The 22573-nt window shown below is 45.6% G+C and overlaps 1 protein-coding gene across 4 annotated transcripts in view; it reads right to left on the reverse strand.

The window, feature by feature from the left end:
- LOC139270369 (lysine-specific demethylase 4C-like) overlaps window positions 1-22573 on the reverse strand; it is a 632979-nt gene that overhangs the window by 320849 nt on the left and 289557 nt on the right. For all 4 annotated transcript variants that reach the window (XM_070888436.1, XM_070888434.1, XM_070888435.1 and 1 more), the window contains exons 11-12: window positions 20281-20624; window positions 13652-13778 (exon numbers count right to left, since the gene is read on the reverse strand). In XM_070888436.1, coding sequence (XP_070744537.1) covers window positions 13652-13778; window positions 20281-20624 — 471 coding nt within the window. The remainder of the gene's footprint in view (window positions 1-13651; window positions 13779-20280; window positions 20625-22573) is intronic.

Consider the following 22573-nt stretch of genomic DNA (forward strand, 5'->3'; position numbering starts at 1 on the left):
ATCACGAGACCATGAGAAATTCTTCGCAAAAACATGAACTGATCATACAGCCCCCTTGATGCTTAGGGGTCAATTCCATTGGCCGAAAAGAAACCCGTATGTAATCTATAATCGTGATTGGATTGTGTCCAGCCGAGATGGGTTGAGTAATTATAGCCAAGTGTTGTAAAACGTGTAAGTATCGCTGAATTTCTTTGTTCAGCAGAGAGTAGTGCCTGGTGTAACCCAGAGGCTTTCTCCCCGCTGGCGTAATAAAGGCCATTTTGATGTTGGAACCGACCCAGAGTGTCGAGTGATTCTTCCTGGGAAACATTCGCGCTAACAGTGGCGTCATGAACAGGATTCCGAAGTCGCTGGACACCCTTGGAAGAACCGGGTGAGTATAGATTTTTTTTAAACATATAAAGGGTGCTGAAGGTGGACGCCGGTTGATCGACACAAGGAGACGGTCTAATATTTCAAACGCTGAGCCTGAGGCCGAATTAAGAGGACTTGGTCCCACGTGACGGCCAGGATTAAGTAAGTGCAGGGAACACACTTTACCGTGGGATCATGATACCGAGCGACATCTCCTGGGCCCAGTAGTGCATTTTGAAATATACACCAGGGACCAGAAAATCAAATCTGTGAACAGGGTCAGACCAATAGGCAAAACGGTGGTAGGTGATTCGTTAAGGAGATGTAGAGCGCTGTCGGGAATTGTTTAAAGTATTTAAAGATTGTATTATAAGCCTGTTGTAAGAACTCAGCACAGAAAGAAAAAACTGGGAATGAGAAAATCTTACTGACTTCTAAAATTCTTACAGAAAATGGAACTGGCACGGAAGTTTAGATTTTGTGCCAAGAGAGAAATTTGCTCAGTGAATGGGACCGTAAAAAAAACCCAAAATGTTGGAATGTATACAGCTTGTGCAAAAATTGGATTTCAGTAAACAAAATAGCTATTAAAAATGTGGTCTTGTTTTAAATCAATTAAAAAACATCTTTGGCAAGTATTTGAATTAGAAGTTTAGAAAAAATTGGAGTTTAATCTAAAATGCTGTCTTTCCCAATGAGAAGATTTTTATTATGACCGCATTACTAATTATTTCTGCTGTTTTATCGGATTCCTAATTTCTAAGCAAGTATTGAAGGCACAAAGACTTGAAAAAAAAATTTTGGATGATTACACAAAGTCACGTAATGACATCAGGCCTTCTTACAAACCTGTAAAGGAGTTAACCCTTCCATTGACAGCTGTTTTACACTGGGCCTTATTAATTTGGATTTCCTAATAAAATAAAGACTCACCTGACAGACAGAGGAAATAGTGGGATAACAATAAAAAATAAAACAGAACTAGCCTATGTAATAATACTCGCCTGATACAGATAAAAGAAATAGATACTCAAACAAAACAAATTCAAGAGTTGTAGCTAAAATAAGCTGGAAGAGATTTTTTTTTAAAAACGGGACCAGACGGAGAGTGCAGTGCGCAGCCATAGCACCATCACCTATGGCAATAGAGCCAATGTATCCCACGGTGAGTAAGTGTAGTCCACAAACCCAATCTAACAGTAAACCAGACTGGGATAACTAGTGTGGAGTAGAGTGACCTCGACCTGCATGAATAAAAAGATGAGTAGACCAGAACCTAACACTTGGTGACGACCAGGTTATCTTTTTAAAATTTGCGGATAAAACACTCACCGAGATGGGACCGCAGCGGCTACTTCGACTCTGGAGACTCAGGATACTGGGGACCTTAACCACGCAAGCACTGGATAATACAGACGGACTACGAGAGATACAGCACACGCAGGAAAGACACCATGGGGCTTTGTTTAATTTAACTGATGGAATATGCATCCCAGCAGCCAAAGAAAGACTGGAGCAAGGTTAGAACTTATTTTAATGCATAATGTTAAGCATGAATTTGTGCCTGTTCTGATCAATATCTCAGGCATACAAATGCCGGAATATTGTACGGAACAAGCAAGAAATATGTATAGTGTATTAAGTAAGGTTGTAAGTAGGACCTCAAAAGTAGTAATCTCGGGATTGCTACCAGTGCCATGTGCTAGTCAAGAGTAGGAATCGCAGGATAGCGCAGATGAATACGTGGCTTGAGCAGTGGTGCAGCAGGGAGGGATTCAAATTCCTGGGGCATTGGAACCGGTTCTGGGGGAGGTGGGACCATTACAAACCGGACGGTCTGCACCTGGGCAGGACCGGAACCAATGTCCTAGGGGGAGTGTTTGCTAGTGCTGTTGGGGAGAAGTTAAACTAATATGGCAGGGGGATGGCAACCAATGCAGGGAGATAGAGGGAAACAAAAAGGAGACAAAAGCAATAGACAAAAAGGAGATGAGGAAAAGTGGAGGGCAGAGAAACACAAGGCAAAGAACAAAAAGGGCCACTGTACAGCAAAATTCTAAAAGGACAAAGGGTGTTAAAAAAACAAGCCTGAAGGCTTTGTGTCTTAATGCAAGGAGTATCCGTAATAAGGTGGATGAATTAACTGTGCAAATACATGTTAACAAATATGATGTGATTGGGATTACAGAGACGTGGCTCCAGGATGATCAGGGCTGGGAACTCAACATCCAGGGGTATTCAACATACAGGAAGGATAGAATAAAAGGAAAAGGAGGTGGGGTAGCATGGCTGGTTAAAGAGGAGATTAATGCAATAGTTAGGAAGGACATTAGCTTGGATGATGTGGAATCTATATGGGTAGAGCTGCAGAACACCAAAGGGCAAAAAACGTTAGTGGGAGTTGTGTACAGACCTCCAAACAGTAGTCGTGATGTTGGGGAGGGCATCAAACAGGAAATTAGGGGTGCATGCAATAAAGGTGCAACAGTTATAATGGGTGACTTTAATATGCACATAGATTGGGTTAACCAAACTGGAAGCAATACGGTGGAGGAGGATTTCCTGGAGTGCATAAGGGATGGTTTTCGAGACCAATATGTCGAGGAACCAACTAGGGGGGAGGCCATCTTAGACTGGGTGTTGTGTAATGAGAGAGGATTAATTAGCAATCTTGTTGTGCGAGGCCCCTTGGGGAAGAGTGACCATAATATGGTGGAATTCTGCATTAGGATGGAGAATGAAAAAGTTAATTCAGAGAACATGGTCCAGAACTTAAAGAAGGGTAACTTTGAAGGTATGAGGCGTGAATTGGCTAGGATAGATTGGCGAATGATACTTAAGGGGTTGACTGTGGATGGGCAATGGCAGACATTTAGAGACCACATGGATGAACTACAACAATTGTACATTTCTGTCTGGCGTAAAAATAAAAAAGGGAAGGTGGCTCAACCGTGGCTATCAAGGGAAATCAGGGATAGTATTAAAGCCAAGGAAGTGGCATACAAATTGTCCAGAAATAGCAACGAACCCAGGGACTGGGAGAAATTTAGAACTCAGAAGAGGAGGACAAAGGGTTTGATTAGGGCAGGGAAAATGGAGTACGAGAAGAAGCTTGCAGGGAACATTAAGACGATTGCAAAAGTTTCTATAGATATGTAAAGAGAAAAAGGTTAGTAAAGACAAACGTAGGTCCCCTGCAGTCAGAATCAGGGGAAGTCATAACGGGGAACAAAGAAATGGCAGACCAATTGAACAAGTACTTTGGTTCGGTATTCACTAAGGAGGACACAAACAACCTTCCGGATCTAAAAGGGGTCAGAGGGTCTAGTAAGAAGGAGGAACTGAGGGAAATCTTTATTAGTCGGGAAATTGTGTTGGGGAAATTGATGGGATTGAAGGCCGATAAATCCCCAGGGCCTGATGGACTGCATCCCAGAGTACTTAAGGAGGTGGCCTTGGAAATAGCGGATGCATTGACAGTCATTTTCCAACATTCCATTGACTCTGGATCAGTTCCTATCGAGTGGAGGGTAGCCAATGTAACCCCACTTTTTAAAAAAGGAGGGAGAGAAAACAGGGAATTATAGACCGGTCAGCCTGACATCGGTAGTGGGTAAAATGATGGAATCAATTATTAAGGATGTCATAGCAGCGCATTTGGAAAGAGGTGACATGATAGGTCCAAGTCAGCATGGAATTGTGAAAGGGAAATCATGCTTGACAAATCTTCTGGAATTTTTTGAGGATGTTTCCAGTAGAGTGGACAAGGGAGAACCAGTTGATGTGGTATATTTGGACTTTCAGAAGGCTTTCGACAAGGTTCCACACAAGAGATTAATGTGCAAAGTTAAAGCACATGGGATTGGGGGTAGTATAATGACATGGATTGAGAACTGGTTGTCAGACAGGAAGCAAAGAGTAGGAGTAAATGGGTACTTTTCAGAATGGCAGGCAGTGACTAGTGGGGTACCGCAAGGTTCTGTGCTGGGGCCCCAGCTGTTTACACTGTACATTAATGATTTAGACGAGGGGATTAAATGTAGTATCTCCAAATTTGCGGATGACACTAAGTTGGATGGCAGTGTGAGCTGCGAGGAGGATGCTATGAGGCTGCAGAGTGACTTGGATAGGTTAGGTGAGTGGGCAAATGCATGGCAGATGAAGTATAATGTGGATAAATGTGAGGTTATCCACTTGGGTGGTAAAAACAGAGAGACAGACTATTATCTGAATGGTGACAGATTAGGAAAAGGGGAGGTGCAACGAGACCTGGGTGTCATGGTACATCAGTCATTGAAGGTTGGCATGCAGGTACAGCAGGCGGTTAAGAAAGAAAATGGCATGTTGGCCTTCATAGTGAGGGGATTTGAGTACAGGGGCAGGGAGGTGTTGCTACAGTTGTACAGGGCCTTGGTGAGGCCACACCTGGAGTGTTGTGTACAGTTTTGGTCTCCTAACTTGAGGAAGGACATTCTTGCTATTGAGGGAGTGCAGCAAAGGTTCACTAGACTGATTCCCGTGATGGCGGGACTGACCTATCAAGAAAGACTGGATCAACTGGGCTTGTATTCACTGGAGTTCAGAAGAATGAGAGGGGACCTCATAGAAACGTTTAAAATTCTGATGGGTTCAGACAGGTTAGATGCAGGAAGAATGTTCCCAATGTTGGTGAAGTCCAGAACCAGGGGTCACAGTCTGAGGATAAGGGGTAAGCCATTTAGGACCGAGATGAGGAGAAACTTCTTCACCCAGAGAGTGGTGAATCTGTGGAATTCTCTACCACAGAAAGTTGTTGAGGCAAATTCACTAAATATATTCAAGAAGGAATTAGATGAAGTCCTTACTACTCGGGGGATCAAGGGGTATGGCGAGAAAGCAGGAAGGAGGTACTGAAGTTGCATGTTCAGCCATGAACTCATTGAATGGCGGTGCAGGCTAGAAGGGCCGAATGGCCTACTCCTGCACCTATTTTCTATGTTTCTATGTAGTGCAGCAGGCTGCCGATGCCATGGGTGCCAGTAGATTCCGAGAACAGGAGTAAGTGCATAGGACCAAGAGGGGAATAGTTAATGATGCTGCTATCGGTTTTAACACCAGAACCTCCATAGTAAACTCACTGGATATACAAGGGCTAAACGAATAGGTGGAACAATTTAAAGGGGTGATGAAAGGACTATTAGAACAGGCAGGGCAGAATCAGGAAGCGCAAGCCAAGCTAGGCAGAGAGGGCGCAGAAATTCAATTGGATGGAATTTCTGTCCTAGAAGCTCATGCCAAAACAATTAATAGCCTTATCGACAGAGAAAAGGGAGATGCTGGAAGGCATAGACAGGGACAACTCTGTTGCGTTTATGGCTTATGGATGGTGGGACAGATACGGCATAACCTCGATCAGATCCAAAGGGGGAGGGGTGCCTGACTGGATAGACAGCCCACATCTGGCTCAACTGGCCAAGTGAAAAGGGACACTGGATAACTGTACTCTGAAGGGACTGACCAGAGTATACCCGGTGATCCGGGTAAAGGGAATATTATTTGAATGGGGAGAAATTACAACATGCTGAGGTGCAGAGGGACCTGGGGGTGCATGAATCCCAAAAAGTTAGTTTGCAGGTGCAGCAGGTAATCAGGAAAGCGAATGGAATGTTGGCCTTCATTGCGAGAGGGATGGAGTACAAAAGCAGGAAGTCCTGCTGCAACTGTACAGGGTATTGGTGAGGCTGCACCTGGAGTACTGCGTGCAGTTTTGGTCACCTTACTTAAGGAAGGATATACTGGCTTTGGAGGGGGTACAGAGACGATTCACTAGGCTGATTCTAGAGATGAGGGGGTTACCGTATGATGATAGATTGAGTAGACTGAGTCTTTACTCGTTGGAGTTCAGAAGGATGAGGGGTGATCTTAGAGAAACATTTAAAATAATGAAAGGGATAGACAAGATAGAGGCGGAGAGGTTGTTTCCACTGGTCGGGGAGATTAGGGGGCACAGCCTCAAAATACGGGGGAGCCAATTTAAAACCGAGTTGAGAAGGAATTTCTTCTCCCAGAGGGTTGTGAATCTGTGGAATTCTCTGCCCAAGGAAGCAGTTGAGGCTAGCTCATTGAATGTATTCAAGTTACAGATCGATAGATTTTTAACCAATAAGGGAATTAAGGGTTAAGGGGAGCAGGCGGGTAAGTGGAGCTGAGTCCACGGCCAGATCAGCCATGATCTTACTGAATGGCGGAGCAGGCTCGAGGGACTAGATGGCCTACTCCTGTTCCTAATTCTTATGTTCTTATGTTCTTATGATCCCAGACTGCCAAATGGGCAAAGCGACCGGAGTGGGAATAGTCCTGATGATCCCCATAGTCACACGAGACTCGGGGCCGTTTCCCCTTTATCAGCTGGAAAATATCGGGGTCATATGGGAAAACGCCTCCCTCCATTACTATCTGATCACAACCTCTGCTGTCCGCAGAAACAACACACTCTATGGGATCTCCTTAACGGGATGCAAGCAAAGGGGTGACATCATGTTGTGCCCTCACCTGGTGGGACAAGGAGAATTGGATGAGTGCGGGTTCAATCGAACTGATGGATGCGTATTAGAAATAGTATCTACACACACACACTTTGCTAAAGCAGGTTACGGAGGCAAAGGGAAATACTGTGTCTCTACCACGGAATGCTCTTATCAGTACAATGGCCTGCAGTGCCAGATCCCACAGCCAAACTTTTACTTTACACCTCTACGACCCGTTATTATTGGGCAAGCCCATATTATCCAGGTTAGACGCCGAGGTACCAAAATCATTAACGTCACCGATCAGCTTTACGATCACCTGAAGGATTATGAAAAGCCAGAGCAGGCCCCTATCCCATAGAAACATAGAAACATAGAAACATAGAAAATAGGTGCAGGAGCAGGCCATTCAGCCCTTCTAGCCTGCACCGCCATTCAATGAGTTCATGGCTGAACATGAAACTTCAGTACCCCCTTCCTGCTTTCTCGCCATAACCCTTGATCCCCCGAGTAGTAAGGACTTCATCTAACTCCCTTTTGAATATATTTAGTGAATTGGCCTCAACTACTTTCTGTGGTAGAGAATTCCACAGGTTCACCACTCTCTGGGTGAAGAAGTTTCTCCTCATCTCGGTCCTAAATGGCTTACCCCTTATCCTCAGACTGTGACCCCTGGTTCTGGACCTCCCCAACATTGGGAACATTCTTTCTGCATCTAACCTGTCTAAACCCGTCAGAATTTTAAACGTTTCTATGAGCTCCCCTCTCATTCTTCTGAACTCCAGTGAATACAAGCCCAATTGATCCAATCTTTCTTGATAGGTCAGTCCCGCCATCCCGGGAATCAGTCTGGTGAACCTTCGCTGCACTCCCTCAATAGCAAGAATGTCCTTCCTCAAGTTAGGAGACCAAAACTGTACACAATACTCCAGGTGTGGCCTCACCAAGGCCCTGTACAACTGTAGCAACACCTCCCTGCCCCTGTATTCAAATCCCCTCGCTATGAAGGCCAACATGCCATTTGCTTTCTTAACCGCCTGCTGTACCTGCATGCCAACCTTCAATGACTGATGTACCATGACACCCAGGTCTCGTTGCACCTTCCCTTTTCCTAATCTGTCACCATTCAGATAATAGTCTGTCTCTCTGTTTTTACCACCAAAGTGGATAACCTCACATTTATCCACATTATACTTCATCTGCCATGCATTTGCCCACTCACCTAACCTATCCAAGTCACTCTGCAGCCTAATAGCATCCTCCTCGCAGCTCACACTGCCACCCAACTTAGTATCATCCGCAAATTTGGAGATACTGCATTTAATCCCCTCGTCTAAATCATTAATGTACAATGTAAACAGCTGGGGCCCCAGCACAGAACCTTGCGGCACTCCACTAGTCACTGCCTGCCATTCTGAAAAGTACCCGTTTACTCCTACTCTTTGCTTCCTGTCTGACAACCAGTTCTCAATCCATGTCAGCACACTACCCCCAATCCCATGTGCTTTAACTTTGCACATTAATCTCTTGTGTGGGACCTTGTCGAAAGCCTTCTGAAAGTCCAAATATACCACATCAACTGGTTCTCTTTTGTCCACTTTACTGGAAACATCCTCAAAAAATTCCAGAAGATTTGTCAAGCATGATTTCCCTTTCACAAATCCATGCTGACTTCGACCTATCATGTCACCATTTTCCAGATGCACTGCTATGACATCCTTAATAATTGATTCCATCATTTTACCCACTACTGAGGTCAGGCTGACCGGTCTATAATTCCCTGTTTTCTCTCTCCCTCCTTTTTTAAAAAGTGGGGTTACATTGGCTACCCTCCACTCCATAGGAACTGATCCAGAGTCAATGGAATGTTGGAAAATGACTGTCAATGCATCCGCTATTTCCAAGGCCACCTCCTTAAGTACTCTAGGATGCAGGCCATCAGGCCCTGGGGATTTATCGGCCTTCAATCCCATCAATTTCCCCAACACAATTTCCCGACTAATAAAGATTTCCCTCAGTTCCTCTTCCTTACTAGACCCTCTGACCCCTTTTATATCCGGAAGGTTGTTTGTATCCTCCTTAGTGAATACCGAACCAAAGTACTTGTTCAATTGATCCGCCATTTCTTTGTTCCCCGTTATGACTTCCCCTGATTCTGACTGCAGGGGACCTACGTTTGTCTTCACCAACCTTTTTCTCTTTACATACCTATAGAAACTTTTGCAATCCGCCTTAATGTTCCCTGCAAGCTTCTTCTCGTACTCCATTTTCCCTGTCCTAATCAAACCCTTTGTCCTCCTCTGCTGAGTTCTAAATTTCTCCCAGTCCCCAGGTTCGCTGCTATTTCTGGCCAATTTGTATGCCACTTCCTTGGCTTTAATACTATCCCTGATTTCCCTAGATAGCCACGGTTGAGCCACCTTCCCCTTTTTATTTTTACGCCAGACAGGAATGTACAATTGTTGTACTTCATCCATGCGGTCTCTAAATGTCTGCCATTGCCCATCCACAGTCAACCCCCTAAGTATCATTCGCCAATCTATCCTAGCCAATTCACGCCTCATACCTTCAAAGTTACCCTTCTTTAAGTTCTGGACCATGGTCTCTGAAATTACTGTTTCATTCTCCATCCTAATGCAGAATTCCACCATATTATGGTCACTCTTCCCCAAGGGGCCTCGCACAATGAGATTGCTAATTAATCCTCTCTCATTACACAACACCCAGTCTAAGATGGCCTCCCCCCTAGTTGGTTCCTCAACATATTGGTCTAGAAAACCATCCCTTATGCACTCCAGGAAATCCTCCTCCACCGTATTGCTTCCAGTTTGGCTAGCCCAATCTATGTGCATATTAAAGTCACCCATTATAACTGCTACACCTTTATTGCATGCACCCCTAATTTCCTGTTTGATGCCCTCCCCAACATCCCTACTACTGTTTGGAGGTCTGTACACAACTCCTACTAACGTTTTTTGCCCTTTGGTGTTCTGCAGCTCTACCCATATAGATTCCACATCATCCAAGCTAATGTCTTTCCTAACTATTGCATTAATCTCCTCTTTAACCAGCAATGCTACCCCACCTCCTTTTCCTTTTATTCTATCCTTCCTGAATGTTGAATACCCCTGAATGTTGAGTTCCCAGCCCTGATCATCCTGGAGCCACGTCTCCGTAATCCCAATCACATCATATTTGTTAACATCTATTTGCACAATTAATTCATCCACCTTATTGCGGATACTCCTTGCATTAAGACACAAAGCCTTCAGGCTTGTTTTATTAACACCCTTTGTCCTTTTAGAATTTTGCTGTACAGTGGCCCTTTTTGTTCTTTGCCTTGGGTTTCTCTGCCCTACACTTTTCCTCATCTCCTTTCTGTCTTTTGCTTTTGGCTCCTTTTTGTTTCCCTCTGTCTCCCTGCATTGGTTCCCATCCCCCTGCCATATTAGTTTAAATCCTCCCCAACAGCACTAGCAAACACTCCCCCTAGGACATTGGTTCCAGTCCTGCCCAGGTGCAGACCGTCCGGTTTGTACTGGTCCCACCTCCCCCAGAACCGGTCCCAATGCCCCAGGAATTTGAATCCCTCCCTGCTGCACCACTGCTCAAGCCACGTATTCATCTGCGCTATCCTGCGATTCCTACTCTGACTATCACGTGGCACTGGTAGCAATCCCGAGATTACTACTTTTGAGGTCCTACTTTTTAATTTAGCTCCTAGCTCCTTAAATTCGTTTCGTAGGACCTCATCCCTTTTTTTGCCTATGTCGTTGGTACCAATGTGCACCACGACAACTGGCTGTTCTCCCTCCCATTTCAGAATGTCCTGCACCCGCTCCGAGACATCCTTGACCCTTGCACCAGGGAGGCAACATACCATCCTGGAGTCTCGGTTGCGGCCGCAGAAACGCCTATCTATTCCCCTCACAATTGAATCCCCTATCACTATCGCTCTCCCACTCTTTTTCTTGCCCTCCTGTGCAGCAGAGCCAGCCACGGTGCCATGAACTTGGCTGCTGCTGCCCTCCCCTGATGAGTCATTCCCCTCAACAGTACCCAAAGCGGTGTATCTGTTTTGCAGGGGGATGACCGCAGGGGACCCCTGCACTACCTTCCTTGCTCTACTCTTCCTGTTGGTCTTCCATTCCCTATCTGGCTGTGGACCCTTTCCCTGCGGTAAGACCAACTCACTACACGTGATACTCACGTCATTCTCAGCATCGTGGATGCTCCAGAGTGAATCCACCCTCAGCTCCAATTCCGCAACGCGGACCGTCAGGAGCTGGAGGCGGATACACTTCTCACACACGTAGTCGTCAGGGACACCGGAAGCGTCCCTGAGTTCCCACATGGTACAGGAGGAGCATAACACCCGACCGAGCTCTCCTGCCATGACTTAACCCTTAGATACACTTAAACTGGTAATAACAATGTTAAAAGTTACTGACCAATATAAGAAGAAAAAGAAAAACTACTCACCAATCACCAGCCAATCACTTACCCCCTAGGCTGTGACGTCACCTTTGTTTTTTTGCCTTCTCCCTGTAGCTGCACCGGTCCGCCTCTCGCCGACCCCGGACTCGCGCTGCTCCGAGCTCCCGCCTCCTCGACTGACTGCTCCGAGCTCCCGCTGGCCTTTATAGGCCTCTCGCCGACCCCGGACTCGCGCTGCTCCGAGCTCCCGCCTCCTCGACTGACTGCTCCGAGCTCCCGCTGGCCTTTATAGGCCTCTCGCCGACCCCGGACTCGCGCTGCTCCGAGCTCCCGCCTCCTCGACTGACTGCTCGACTCCCGCTGGCCTTTATAGGCCTCTCGCCGACCCCGGACTCGCGCTGCTCCGAGCTCCCGCCTCCTCGACTGACTGCTCGACTCCCGCTGGCCTTTATAGGCCTCTCGCCGACCCCGGACTCGCGCTGCTCCGAGCTCCCGCCTCCTCGACTGACTGCTCGACTCCCGCTGGCCTTTATAGGCCTCTCGCCGACCCCGGACTCGCGCTGCTCCGAGCTCCCGCCTCCTCGACTGACTGCTCGACTCCCGCTGGCCTTTATAGGCCTCTCGCCGACCCCGGACTCGCGCTGCTCCGAGCTCCCGCCTCCTCGACTGACTGCTCGACTCCCGCTGGCCTTTATAGGCCTCTCGCCGACCCCGGACTCGCGCTGCTCCGAGCTCCCGCCTCCTCGACTGACTGCTCGACTCCCGCTGGCCTTTATAGGCCTCTCGCCGACCCTGGACTCGCGCTGCTCCGAGCTCCCGCCTCCTCGACTGACTGCTCGAACTGCTCGACTCCCGCTGGCCTTTATAGGCCTCTCGCCGACCCCGGACTCGCGCTGCTCCGAGCTCCCGCCTCCTCGACTGACTGCTCGACTCCCGCTGGCCTTTATAGGCCTCTCGCCGACCCCGGACTCGCGCTGCTCCGAGCTCCCGCCTCCTACAGCTCCCACATCTAGCTGAGGTACTAAGGGAACTAAGACTCAGAGTGGGCCAGTCTGTCAAGCTCTACCACCAACTACAGACAAAGATTGAAACACTGGAAAAGGACACCAACATAGAGTTACAGAATCAGAGCTGGTGGAGGAGGGTTTGGGACTGGGGGATGAATGTAAACATACACCCCTGGATTCGAATAATATCGCACATACTGGTCGGGATACAGCTGGTCTTAGCACTAACATGGGGAGTCATGGCCTGTCGATCCTGCAGGCATTATGCACAACATAGGAGAATCAGAACCAGAGCTCAAGCGAATAGAGAGATCTGTCCAGCAGAGGGACCAGGGAATTTGAACTATATCAATTTGATCTAAGCAACCGGAGCTCCTGAAACCACGTGATTGGCCAGCACGTTGAGGCACGGAGTACCGGGTGGTACAGAAAGACACAAATGGGAAAACAAATTTTAACAAATGTTGTCGGTTAAAGGGGACTCGGATTAGTCCCTTACCGAAAAGGGGGATTGTTGTAGGGCTCTTCCGAAGGCAAAGGCACCTGCAGAGTCTGTGTATGTATTTATGTATAAAATGGCTGCCAGAGATTCTGCAAAGCATCAGGGGAACTCAACAAGCTGACTTGACCACATTCCTCGGTAACTGATACAACTGTGTTTTTCACACAATTACACAATTAAGTCCTAATCAGCACTTTCCGAAGACCGGACCAGATGTCTCTGTCTAATGATACATAATGGGACTCCTGTAACAGGAGTCCCATTCCTAGATAAGATAAGGAGTCTTATCTAAGATAAGGAGTCCTAGGAACGCACCAGACCCAAGGACAATAGATAAGGGTGGGCCTGACCACATCACGAGACCATGAGAAATTCTTCGCAAAAACATGAACTGATCATACAGCCCCCTTGATGCTTAGGGGTCAATTCCATTGGCCCAAAAGAAACCTGTATGTAATCTATAATCGTTGTGATTGGATTGTGTCTAGCCGAGATGGGTTGAGTAATTGTAGCCAAGTGTTGTAAAACGTGTAAGTATCGATGAATTTCTTTGTTCAGTGGAGAGTAGTGCCTGGTGTAACCCAGAGGCTTTCTCCCCGCTGGCGTAATAAAGGCCGTTTTGCTGTTGGAACCGACCCAGAGTGTCGAGTGATTCTTCCTGGGAAACATTCGCGCTAACAGCAATTATAAATATTTTAAACTGCATGCAACATTAAAACATTTTAACATTTTTCACACACAGATATATTTGGAAAATGTTCTAAATATGTATTACAATGTGGACAAGGGCAATTATTATTATTTCACAGTTCAAATAAAAATGTGATATCTAAAATACTAACCTTCATCGCTAATCAATTCCTGTTTGACCAGAGTTGATGGGGATCTAGCAGGTGGTTTGCACAGTGGATGTCGTCGACTCTTGGCCGGTTTCTTTTTCCCTACGTTTCTGATGAACTGTTCTGGAAACTGAAAACAGAAAAAAATAAATGTTATCTTTTTTAATAGAACAAAAACAGCTACCTCGTCTAAAGCAAACTTTCTAAGAAATAAAATTGTGTATTTGTCAGAATTAACACTTTGTCAGAATCAAACATTAGCATAATTTCATATGTTGCACATTACTTTACAAACTTTACATGAAGAGGAGAAGGGGATAAGAGGTTATGGGGAGCGGGCGGGGAAGTGGAGCTGAGTCCATGATCAGATCAGCCATGATCTTATTGAATGGTGGAGCAGGCTCGAGGGGCCGCATGGCCTACTCCTGTTCCTATTTCTTATGTTCTTATGCAAGTAAACCACTTTCTGTGGTTCAGGCCTACCTTACTCAAACTGTCCTAACCTCAATAAGCCAGCTACACAGAACCTTTGAAAAACTAAAATGATGCTCCTCTGATGACTCTTCAAATTTATCCAGTGGGTACTTATTATACAGTGGGATCTCAGTTAGAGGAGTGGGTGGGCATAAGGAGCTACAATTGGCCTCAAGATAAAGGGGGGGGGGGGGGCGGAGTTAAAAATGGTTGCCAGACAGGAATAATGCCAGTCGGGATAAACGGATCCTTTTCAGAATGGCAGGCAGTGACTAGTGGGGTGCCGCAGGGCTCAGTGCTGGGACCCCAGCTATTGACAATATACATTAATGATTTGGATGATGAAATTGAGTGTAATATCTCCAAGTTTGCAGATGACATTAAGCTGGGTGGTGGTGTGAGCTGTGAGGAGGACGGTAAAAGGCTGCAGGGTGACTTGGACAGGTTCGGTGAGTGGGCAAACGAGTGGCAGATGCAGTATAATGTGGATAAATGTGAGGTTATCCACTTTGGTGGCAAAAACACGAGGGCAGATTATCTGAATGGCGGCAGATTAGGAAAAGGGGAGGTGCAGCGAGACCTGGGTGTCATGGTACATCAGTCATTGAAAGTTGGCATGCAGGTACAGCAGGCAGTGAAGAAGGCAAATTATATGTTGGCCTTCATAGCTAGGAGATTTGAGTATAGGAGCAGGGAGGTCTTACTGCAGTTGTACAGGGCCTTAGTGAGGCCTCATCTGGAACATTGTGTTCAGTTTTAGTCTCCAAATCTGAGGAAGGATGTTCTTGCTATTGAGGGAGTGCAGCGAAGGTTCACCAGACTGATTCCCAGGATGGCAGGACTGACATATGAGGAGAGACTGGATCTGTATTCACTGGAGTTTAGAAGGATGAGAGGGGATCTCATAGAAACACACAAAATTTGACAGGACTGGACAGGTTAGATGCAAGAAGAATGTTCCCGATGTTGGGGAAGTCCAGAACCAGGGGACATAGTCTAAGGATAAGGGGTGAGCCATTTAGGACTGAGATGAGGAGAAACTTCTTCACCCAGAGTTGTTAATCTGTGGAATTCCCTGTTGATGCCAGTTCGTTAGATATATTCAAGAGGGAGTTAGATATGGCCCTTACGGCTAAAGGGATCAAGGGGTATGGAGAGAAAGCAGGAATGGGGTACTGAGGTGAATGATCAGCCATGATCTTATTGAATGGTGGTGCAGGCTCGAAGGCCTACTCCTGCACCTATTTTCTATGTTTCTATGTTTCCAGCAACTCCAAGTATGTGGATATTGGGTGGGTAGTGGATCAGCTTTGGTTCTAGTGGCTCCCCCTCTTCCACATTTATAATGGAATATCCTGCGGGCACTGGCAGTTGAGGCTTACATATGAGTAACTGCCACTTGATGAGGTAGCAAAGGACAACAAATACTCATAGGAACAAAAACCTGATCAATGCCTTCAAAAATGGACAGAAATTGGCAGCTAAAATTTGAGAAAAGAACAAAAATAATAGCCAAAGGGCACTAAAGCAACGTTAGACTAAACTGAATGATTGGAGAAGGAAAATCCTGACATTATAATAGGCCCTTGCCCATAACCAATAGATTACAAATATTCATTCACTGCAGATCTTGGCTTTATTGTCCCAGAATGTTAACAAGATGCAGCAGGACATCACTTAACAATCCTACAAGTCTAGCATGAGTCCATCTGTGAGCCTCCATTTTTTTCTGCACAATTGAATCGTGGAGGGTCAGATCAGCCACGATCTCATTGAATGGCGGAACAAGCTCGAGAGGCCAAATGGCCTACTCCTGCTCCTATTTCTTATGTTCTCGGGTGTGAAATAACTCCACTGGCACCTTAAATAGGAACTTCAAAGGAGACTTGACAGGAATCTCAAACTCAGATTTTTCCCTTCATGAAGTATCTTACATTTTGCCTTTGGGACAGATCACAACGAAAATGAATGTTTCATTCTAAACTTAAAAAGCAGTGGAAAATCCATGCTAGTGTAATTGAAGACAAGTCTTCTGCCTTGGAAAATAGTAACAGTGGCCTTGGGAACTACTGCAGTTTAATAAACACCCTGAGGCAAAACAGTTTTGCAACACCCAAACTCACATTACTGTAGATACCAATAACTAAGACCAAAATTCAAATGGCTCTCAGAAAACAAAGTAATAACAGTGTCCTTTAGTTCTATTAATGAATTAGTGAATGATGAATAACATTAGGAAGCTAATACCTCTTATTTCTAGAGATCAATGAAACGTGTGGCATGAGGTTTGCTCAGTTGGTGGTTGTACAGAAACCGAAGGAAATTAGAATATTGGATAACAGTCCACGCAAACCAACACTTATGTGTGAGAACACGTGGAACTGCAGACAGGAAGCATGGTGTTATTTTCTAGCATCTCTTCAAATAGCAAGAATCAACTATGGTATTGGTAACAGATGGCAATCTGAATGCCATGCTGGTCCAGACTTTTGGTGTTGACCTCCTTTTTTCTTCTCCCACATTACAACAGTGACTCCACTTCAAAAAGTATTTAATTAGCTGTAAAGCACTCCCAAACCTGTGACCTCTACCACTTTGAAGGACAAGGGCAGTAGGCGCAATAGGAACACCACCAGCTCCAAGTCACACACCATCCTGGAAATATATCGTCGTTACTTCATCGTCACTGGGTCAAAATCCTGGAACTCCCTCCCTAACAGCACTGTGGAAGTACCTTCACCACACGGACTGCAGCGGTTCAAGAAGGCAACTCACCACCAACTTCTCAAGGGCAATTAGGGATGGGTCTTGCTAACAATCCCCACATCCCGTGAATGAATAACAAAAAAAAAGATGTCCTGAGGCTATACAAATGCAAGAGAGAGAAAATGATTGTAAGTGAGAGTGTTTATCTGTCTTTCTTCTCACTTCCCCTTGTTTAAGACCTTACATGGTCTCGCCCTTCCCTATCTCCAACCTCCTCCAGCCCTACAACCCTCCAAGATATCTGCTCTCCTCCAATTCTGGCCTTTTGTGCATCAACGATTTTAATAGATCCACCTTTGATGGACATGCCTTCAACTGCCAAGGCTCTGTGAAGCCTTGTGACATTTTACTATGTTAAAGGTGCTATATAAATACAAGCTGTCTTGTTGTTCTGTGCCTTTTTAAATGCTGTTCATCTATAATATCTTCAAGTTCTGATGAAGGGTCCCCACCTAAAAATTCAATTTGTCTATTCTCTCCATAATTGCTGGTTGACCTGCTGAGTATTTCTAGCAGTTTCTGTTTTTGTTCCACACAAAAGTAGCTACATTTTATTCAAAACTAGCGCAGTAAATGCATATTATTAAGTATCAAATCCTAGAGGGGCTTTCTTTGGCAGAAATGAGAGCAACAGATTCTAGGCTCAGTCATAATTTTACAATTAAAACGCAGGGCTAATCAGAGATTATTTGTCTTCAGTTACAATAAATATCAAATAAATCAGAACCTATTGGTCCAGAAAGACCACTTACAGGTGGTTGCAATAATAAAAAGATAAGGAACTCGATAAACCTTCAGCCAATTGAACCAATCCTTCCATATTTAATGATTTGAAACAGTTTACCCTGCTTCATACTACTGAATGTATTTAATCTGCTGAGGAATTACCACGGTAAAATTCTGTGAAATCTTTCTTACCCCTAAAATAACTTATCCAAGTATCTGTGTTTCAACATTACAGTCCATTCCTGTTAAAGTTGCCAAATTCAAATTACTGGATAATTCAAATTTGAAGTGCATTTAAAAGGGCTACTGTGTTATTGTAAGGTATTTGGTTATTTCAAACGACTGGATAATTCAATTCTTTCCACAGAATTATCAAGAGTAGGCTGTGCAATTCAACTCTGATCATATGTATTCTATAACAGCACTTCTACGTTACCAGAAGCTCAGGCAACATTAAATGTTTACTTACTTCTATACTTAACCTTCAACCCTCTTAACCAGATAGTTATCCACATCTATTCAAAAGGAGTAATCTAAAGCAGCATTAACTGCTTTTAATAGGATATTCTACACATCTACAGTGTATGAAGGAAATAATATTTTTTTCTGATCTATGGCTTCACGAATGCACTCACATCTTCTAGCTCTGCAATCATGCTCCATTTAAGTATCCTTAAGACGTCTCCTTTCCCCTTTATCTAAATATCTGGATCACAAAACTGTCCCCCTCCACCCCCACCAACTTTCCACTTTTCTCTGATGAAAATAAGTTCAATGTTATGAGCATGTCTTCAAAGTAGAGCTTTAAGTCCCAGAATAAGTCACCCTTGTCTGAACCTTCTCTAATCCATAATGTTCTTTTCAAAGTGGCATGCCTAAAATTGCAGACAATATGTTAAATGTGGCTTTGTCAATGAGTTAGCTAGTTAAAATATTATCTTATAAAAGTTTCAAGCTGAGGAAGATTAGTGAGACAGCAGGTTAACCCGTTTTCCTTTCCCCTTAAATTCAGTCCACAATTATGGAATGAAAGTCTCCTCTATCTGCTAACTGCAAGGATCTTAAAATCAAATGAAAAAACAGCTTCAACCAAGATGACAACAAAAAACTTGTCGGAAGATTACAATTTCATCAGAGACACCACATGGTTCCTACAGTAGGAAACAGGAAAACACACAACTCCATTTAAATATACTCCTCACATCTACATTATCTTATTTTAGAAAATGTGCATAATTGCCCTCCTCATAATTAAGGGTTTTCATCAGCTGAGATTGAAATACGTCGCTGTGGTAGAATATGGAGAGCTTTACTGAGCCATGCAGGCCTCTGACTAGTCCATAAAAGAAACATCAAACCATAGAATAATATAGCACACAAGGAGGCCATTCAGCCCATTGTGTCTGTGCCGGCTTTTTGCTACAGCTATCCAATTAATCCCACTCCCCTGCTTTTTCCTCAGAGCCTTGTAAAAAAATGTTCTATTCAAATATTTATCCAATTCTCTTTTGAATGTTATTATTTAATCGACTTCCATCATCCGTTCAGGCAGTGCATTCCAGATCACAACGTGCTGTGTAAAAAAAATGTTTCCTCACTTCACCTCTGGTTGTTTTGCTAATCACCTTCAATGTGTGTCGTCTGGTTACTGACCCTTCTTGCCAGTGGAAACAGTTTCTCCTTAGTTACTCTATCAAAACCATTCAGGATTTTGAATGCCTCTATCAAATCTTCTCTTAACCTTCCCTGCTCTAAAGAGTACAAGTCCAGCTTCTCCAGTCTCTCCACATAACTGAAGCCCCTCATCCCTGGTACCATGCTAGTAAATCTCTTCTGCACCCTCTCCCAAGGCCTTGACATTCTTCTTAAAGTGTGGTGCTCAGAATTTAACACAATACTCCAGCTGAGGCCTTACCAGGGTTTTATAAAGGTGCATCATAACTTCCTTGCTTTTGTACTCTCTTCCACTATTAATAAAGCCCAGGAACCAAAACAGGGAAAATTATAGTTTTAAATCAACAGTAGGTGTGGGCATTAAATGCTGGCTTTGCCAGCGACATCTGCATCCTGTGAACAAGTTTTTTTTTAATTCAGCAGTGATACCCTTTTTCAGATACTGGACCAGGGCCTGCTAAATTTATAAACTGCCAGTTTCCTGTTTTTTTTTTTACACACATTTCAAGGATTAGCAGTAAATGCTGCACATCACATACCTATAGATTATCAATGTTCAGATTAAATTGTAGCATTGAGAACTGCAGTTTGTAATGCACTTGAATTCAGGCAACAAAAGAAAGGCAAGTGGTACTGAGTGGCTAAATCAATGGTTTACTCCACCCGTGTTTAGTGAGCTTGCCAGATTTATGCAGAATCCAGGACCACAATACTCATTCAGCTGTGACTGAAGTCAAGTTCTTCACAGCAACAATAATTGCAGGTTCGTTGGGAAAACTGGCACCTGAAGAATTCAATGATCCAGAAAGTTTAGTCTTTTTCCAATAATGTTTAACAACTCTTACCCACATCACACTGCTAAATTCAAACAGTACCTGTTAAATGAAGCAATGGCTATGAACACTGGGGTGGAGGGGCGGGGGGGGGAAGGGGGGGGGGGGCGTTAATTTACTTCAGGCATTTCTTGGACATATTTTGAAAAGTATTATTACACTTGGTATTTCTCCAGGCTCTAAGCCATTTTCTCCACTCTCAGCTTCACTGGTTTCCTCCTCCGTGGAGACACTGCTAGTTTCACGTCGTTTCCAGCAGCTGTGTTGAGTTTCTGAAGCAATATCAAATGATTTCTGATACAATTTGTCCTTTTTGTGGAGCACATCCTCCTCTTCACATTTCTGTAGACCCTTATTTTCTGAGTATTCTGAAGAGTTGTTGACTGTGTCAAATTTACCCATCGACGTTAATGAAAAACAATCATCCACTTTCCTTTTTCCATTAGCTTTATTTCCACACTTGGTGCTGGCAAGATTGGAAACAGATTCTATCCTGCAATTTTCTGTGGGGGAAAAAACAAATACTTTGACTTTAATTGCTATGTGAAGCATAGTCTTATGTTAACTGTAAGGATAAATACAGTACATGCTATGTAGTTATTGTAAATATATATTTTATTTGTGTTGTTTCAAATAATGATTACCAACATGGAAGCATATCATATAGCAAAAAGTCAGTGAACTAATTGAAGTCAGTATAAGTTTTTTTTAAAGAATAGAAAGGGATCCCTAATCATATTATTTGGCATCAATGCCAGAAATTCAACTGTAATATAGGATAGCATTACGGGGAGTTTGCAGAGCACTCAGACAACAAATGTAAAACAATAGCGCCATCTGGTGTTGTAGTTTTAAATTGCAAGTACCACATTGAAAAAAATTATTTAAAGAAATACAGAGTGGTGTTGAAATTTGCAAATGATACCAAAACAGGAGGTACAGTTAATTCCTTTCAAGACCAAAGGAAGCTGCAAAACCGTGTTCACTCTGCCTAATCATATTGTGATTTTCCAATTGCCCTTTTACCATGTCTTTAATTATAGATTCTAATAAGAAATAGGAGCAGGAGTAGGCCATTTGGCCCCTTGAGCCTGCTACTGATGTCAGGTTAACTGGTCTATAGTTCCAGAGTGATTATTTGCACTCGATTTGGTCACACATGCACAGTACCAAACATTGCGGCGGTTGCAGCCTGCACCGACACACTTTCCACGGCACCATGCAGAAAGGGTCAGGGATCAAAACGGGGAGGGAGAGATCGGAGGGGGCGAGAGAGGAATTGGAGGGCGGGGGGAGAGAGAGAGAGAGAGAGAGAGAGAGAGAGAGAGAGAGAGAGAGATCAAATCGGAACGGGTAAGGGAAAGAAGATCGGAGAGGAGGGAAAGGAGATTGAAAAGGGGAGAGAGATCGAAAGAGAGAGATCAGATCGGCAGGGGGGGGGATGGGGTGAGAACAGAGGGGGGACCAGAGGGGGGAAGAAGAGAGGAGATCAGGGGGAGTTGGAGAGAGGAGTTTGGGGGTCAGGGGGTAGAGAGAGGAGATCGGGGGTAGGCGGTGGGGGGGGGGGGGGGAAGAGAGGAGATCAGGGGTCGGCGGGGGGGGGGGGAAAGAGAGGAGATCGGGGGTAGGCGGGGGGGAGGGAAAGAGAGGAGATCGGGGGGAGTTGGAGAGAGGAGTTTGGGGGTCAGGGGGTAGAGAGAGGAGATCAGGGGTCGGCGGGGGGGGGGGGGAAAGAGAGGAGATCGGGGGTAGGCGGGGGGGAGGGAAAGAGAGGAGATCGGGGGTAGGCAGGGGGGGGAAAGAGAGGGGATTGCGGGGGGGGGGGGGGAAGAGGAGATCGGGGGGGGGAGTGGAGATCGGGGGGGGTGGGGTAGAGGAGATCGGGGGGGGAGTGGAGATCGGGGGGGGTGGGGTAGAGGAGATCGGGGGGGGGGTGGGGTAGAGGAGATCGGGGGGGTGGGGGAGAGGAGATCGGGGGGGTGGGGGAGAGGAGATCGGGGGGGGTGGGGGAGAGGAGATCGGAGGGGGAGGGCGAGAGAGATCGGAGGGGGGGGGCGAGAGAGATCGGAGGGGAGGCGAGAGAGATCGGAGGGGGGGCGAGAGAGATCGGAGGGGGAGGGCGAGAGAGATCGGAGGGGAGGCGAGAGAGATCGGAGGGGAGGCGAGAGAGATCGGAGGGGGGGGGGCAAGAGAGATCGGAGGGGGGGGGCGAGAGAGATCGGAGGGGGGGGCGAGAGAGAGCGGAGGGAGGGCGAGAGAGAGCAGAGGGGGGAGGGGGTGGAAGAGAGAGGTCGGAGGAGGGAGATAGAGGAGATCGGAGGGAGATAGAGGAGATCGGAGGGAGATAGAGGAGATCGGAGGGAGGGCGAGAGCGCGCGGAGGGAGGGCGAGAGCGCGCGGAGGGAGGGCGAGAGCGCGCGGAGGGAGGGCGAGAGCGCGCGGAGGGAGGGCG

Source organism: Pristiophorus japonicus, chromosome 1 (assembly GCF_044704955.1).
Source record: "Pristiophorus japonicus isolate sPriJap1 chromosome 1, sPriJap1.hap1, whole genome shotgun sequence".
In the NCBI taxonomy this organism is placed as follows: domain Eukaryota; kingdom Metazoa; phylum Chordata; class Chondrichthyes; family Pristiophoridae; genus Pristiophorus; species Pristiophorus japonicus.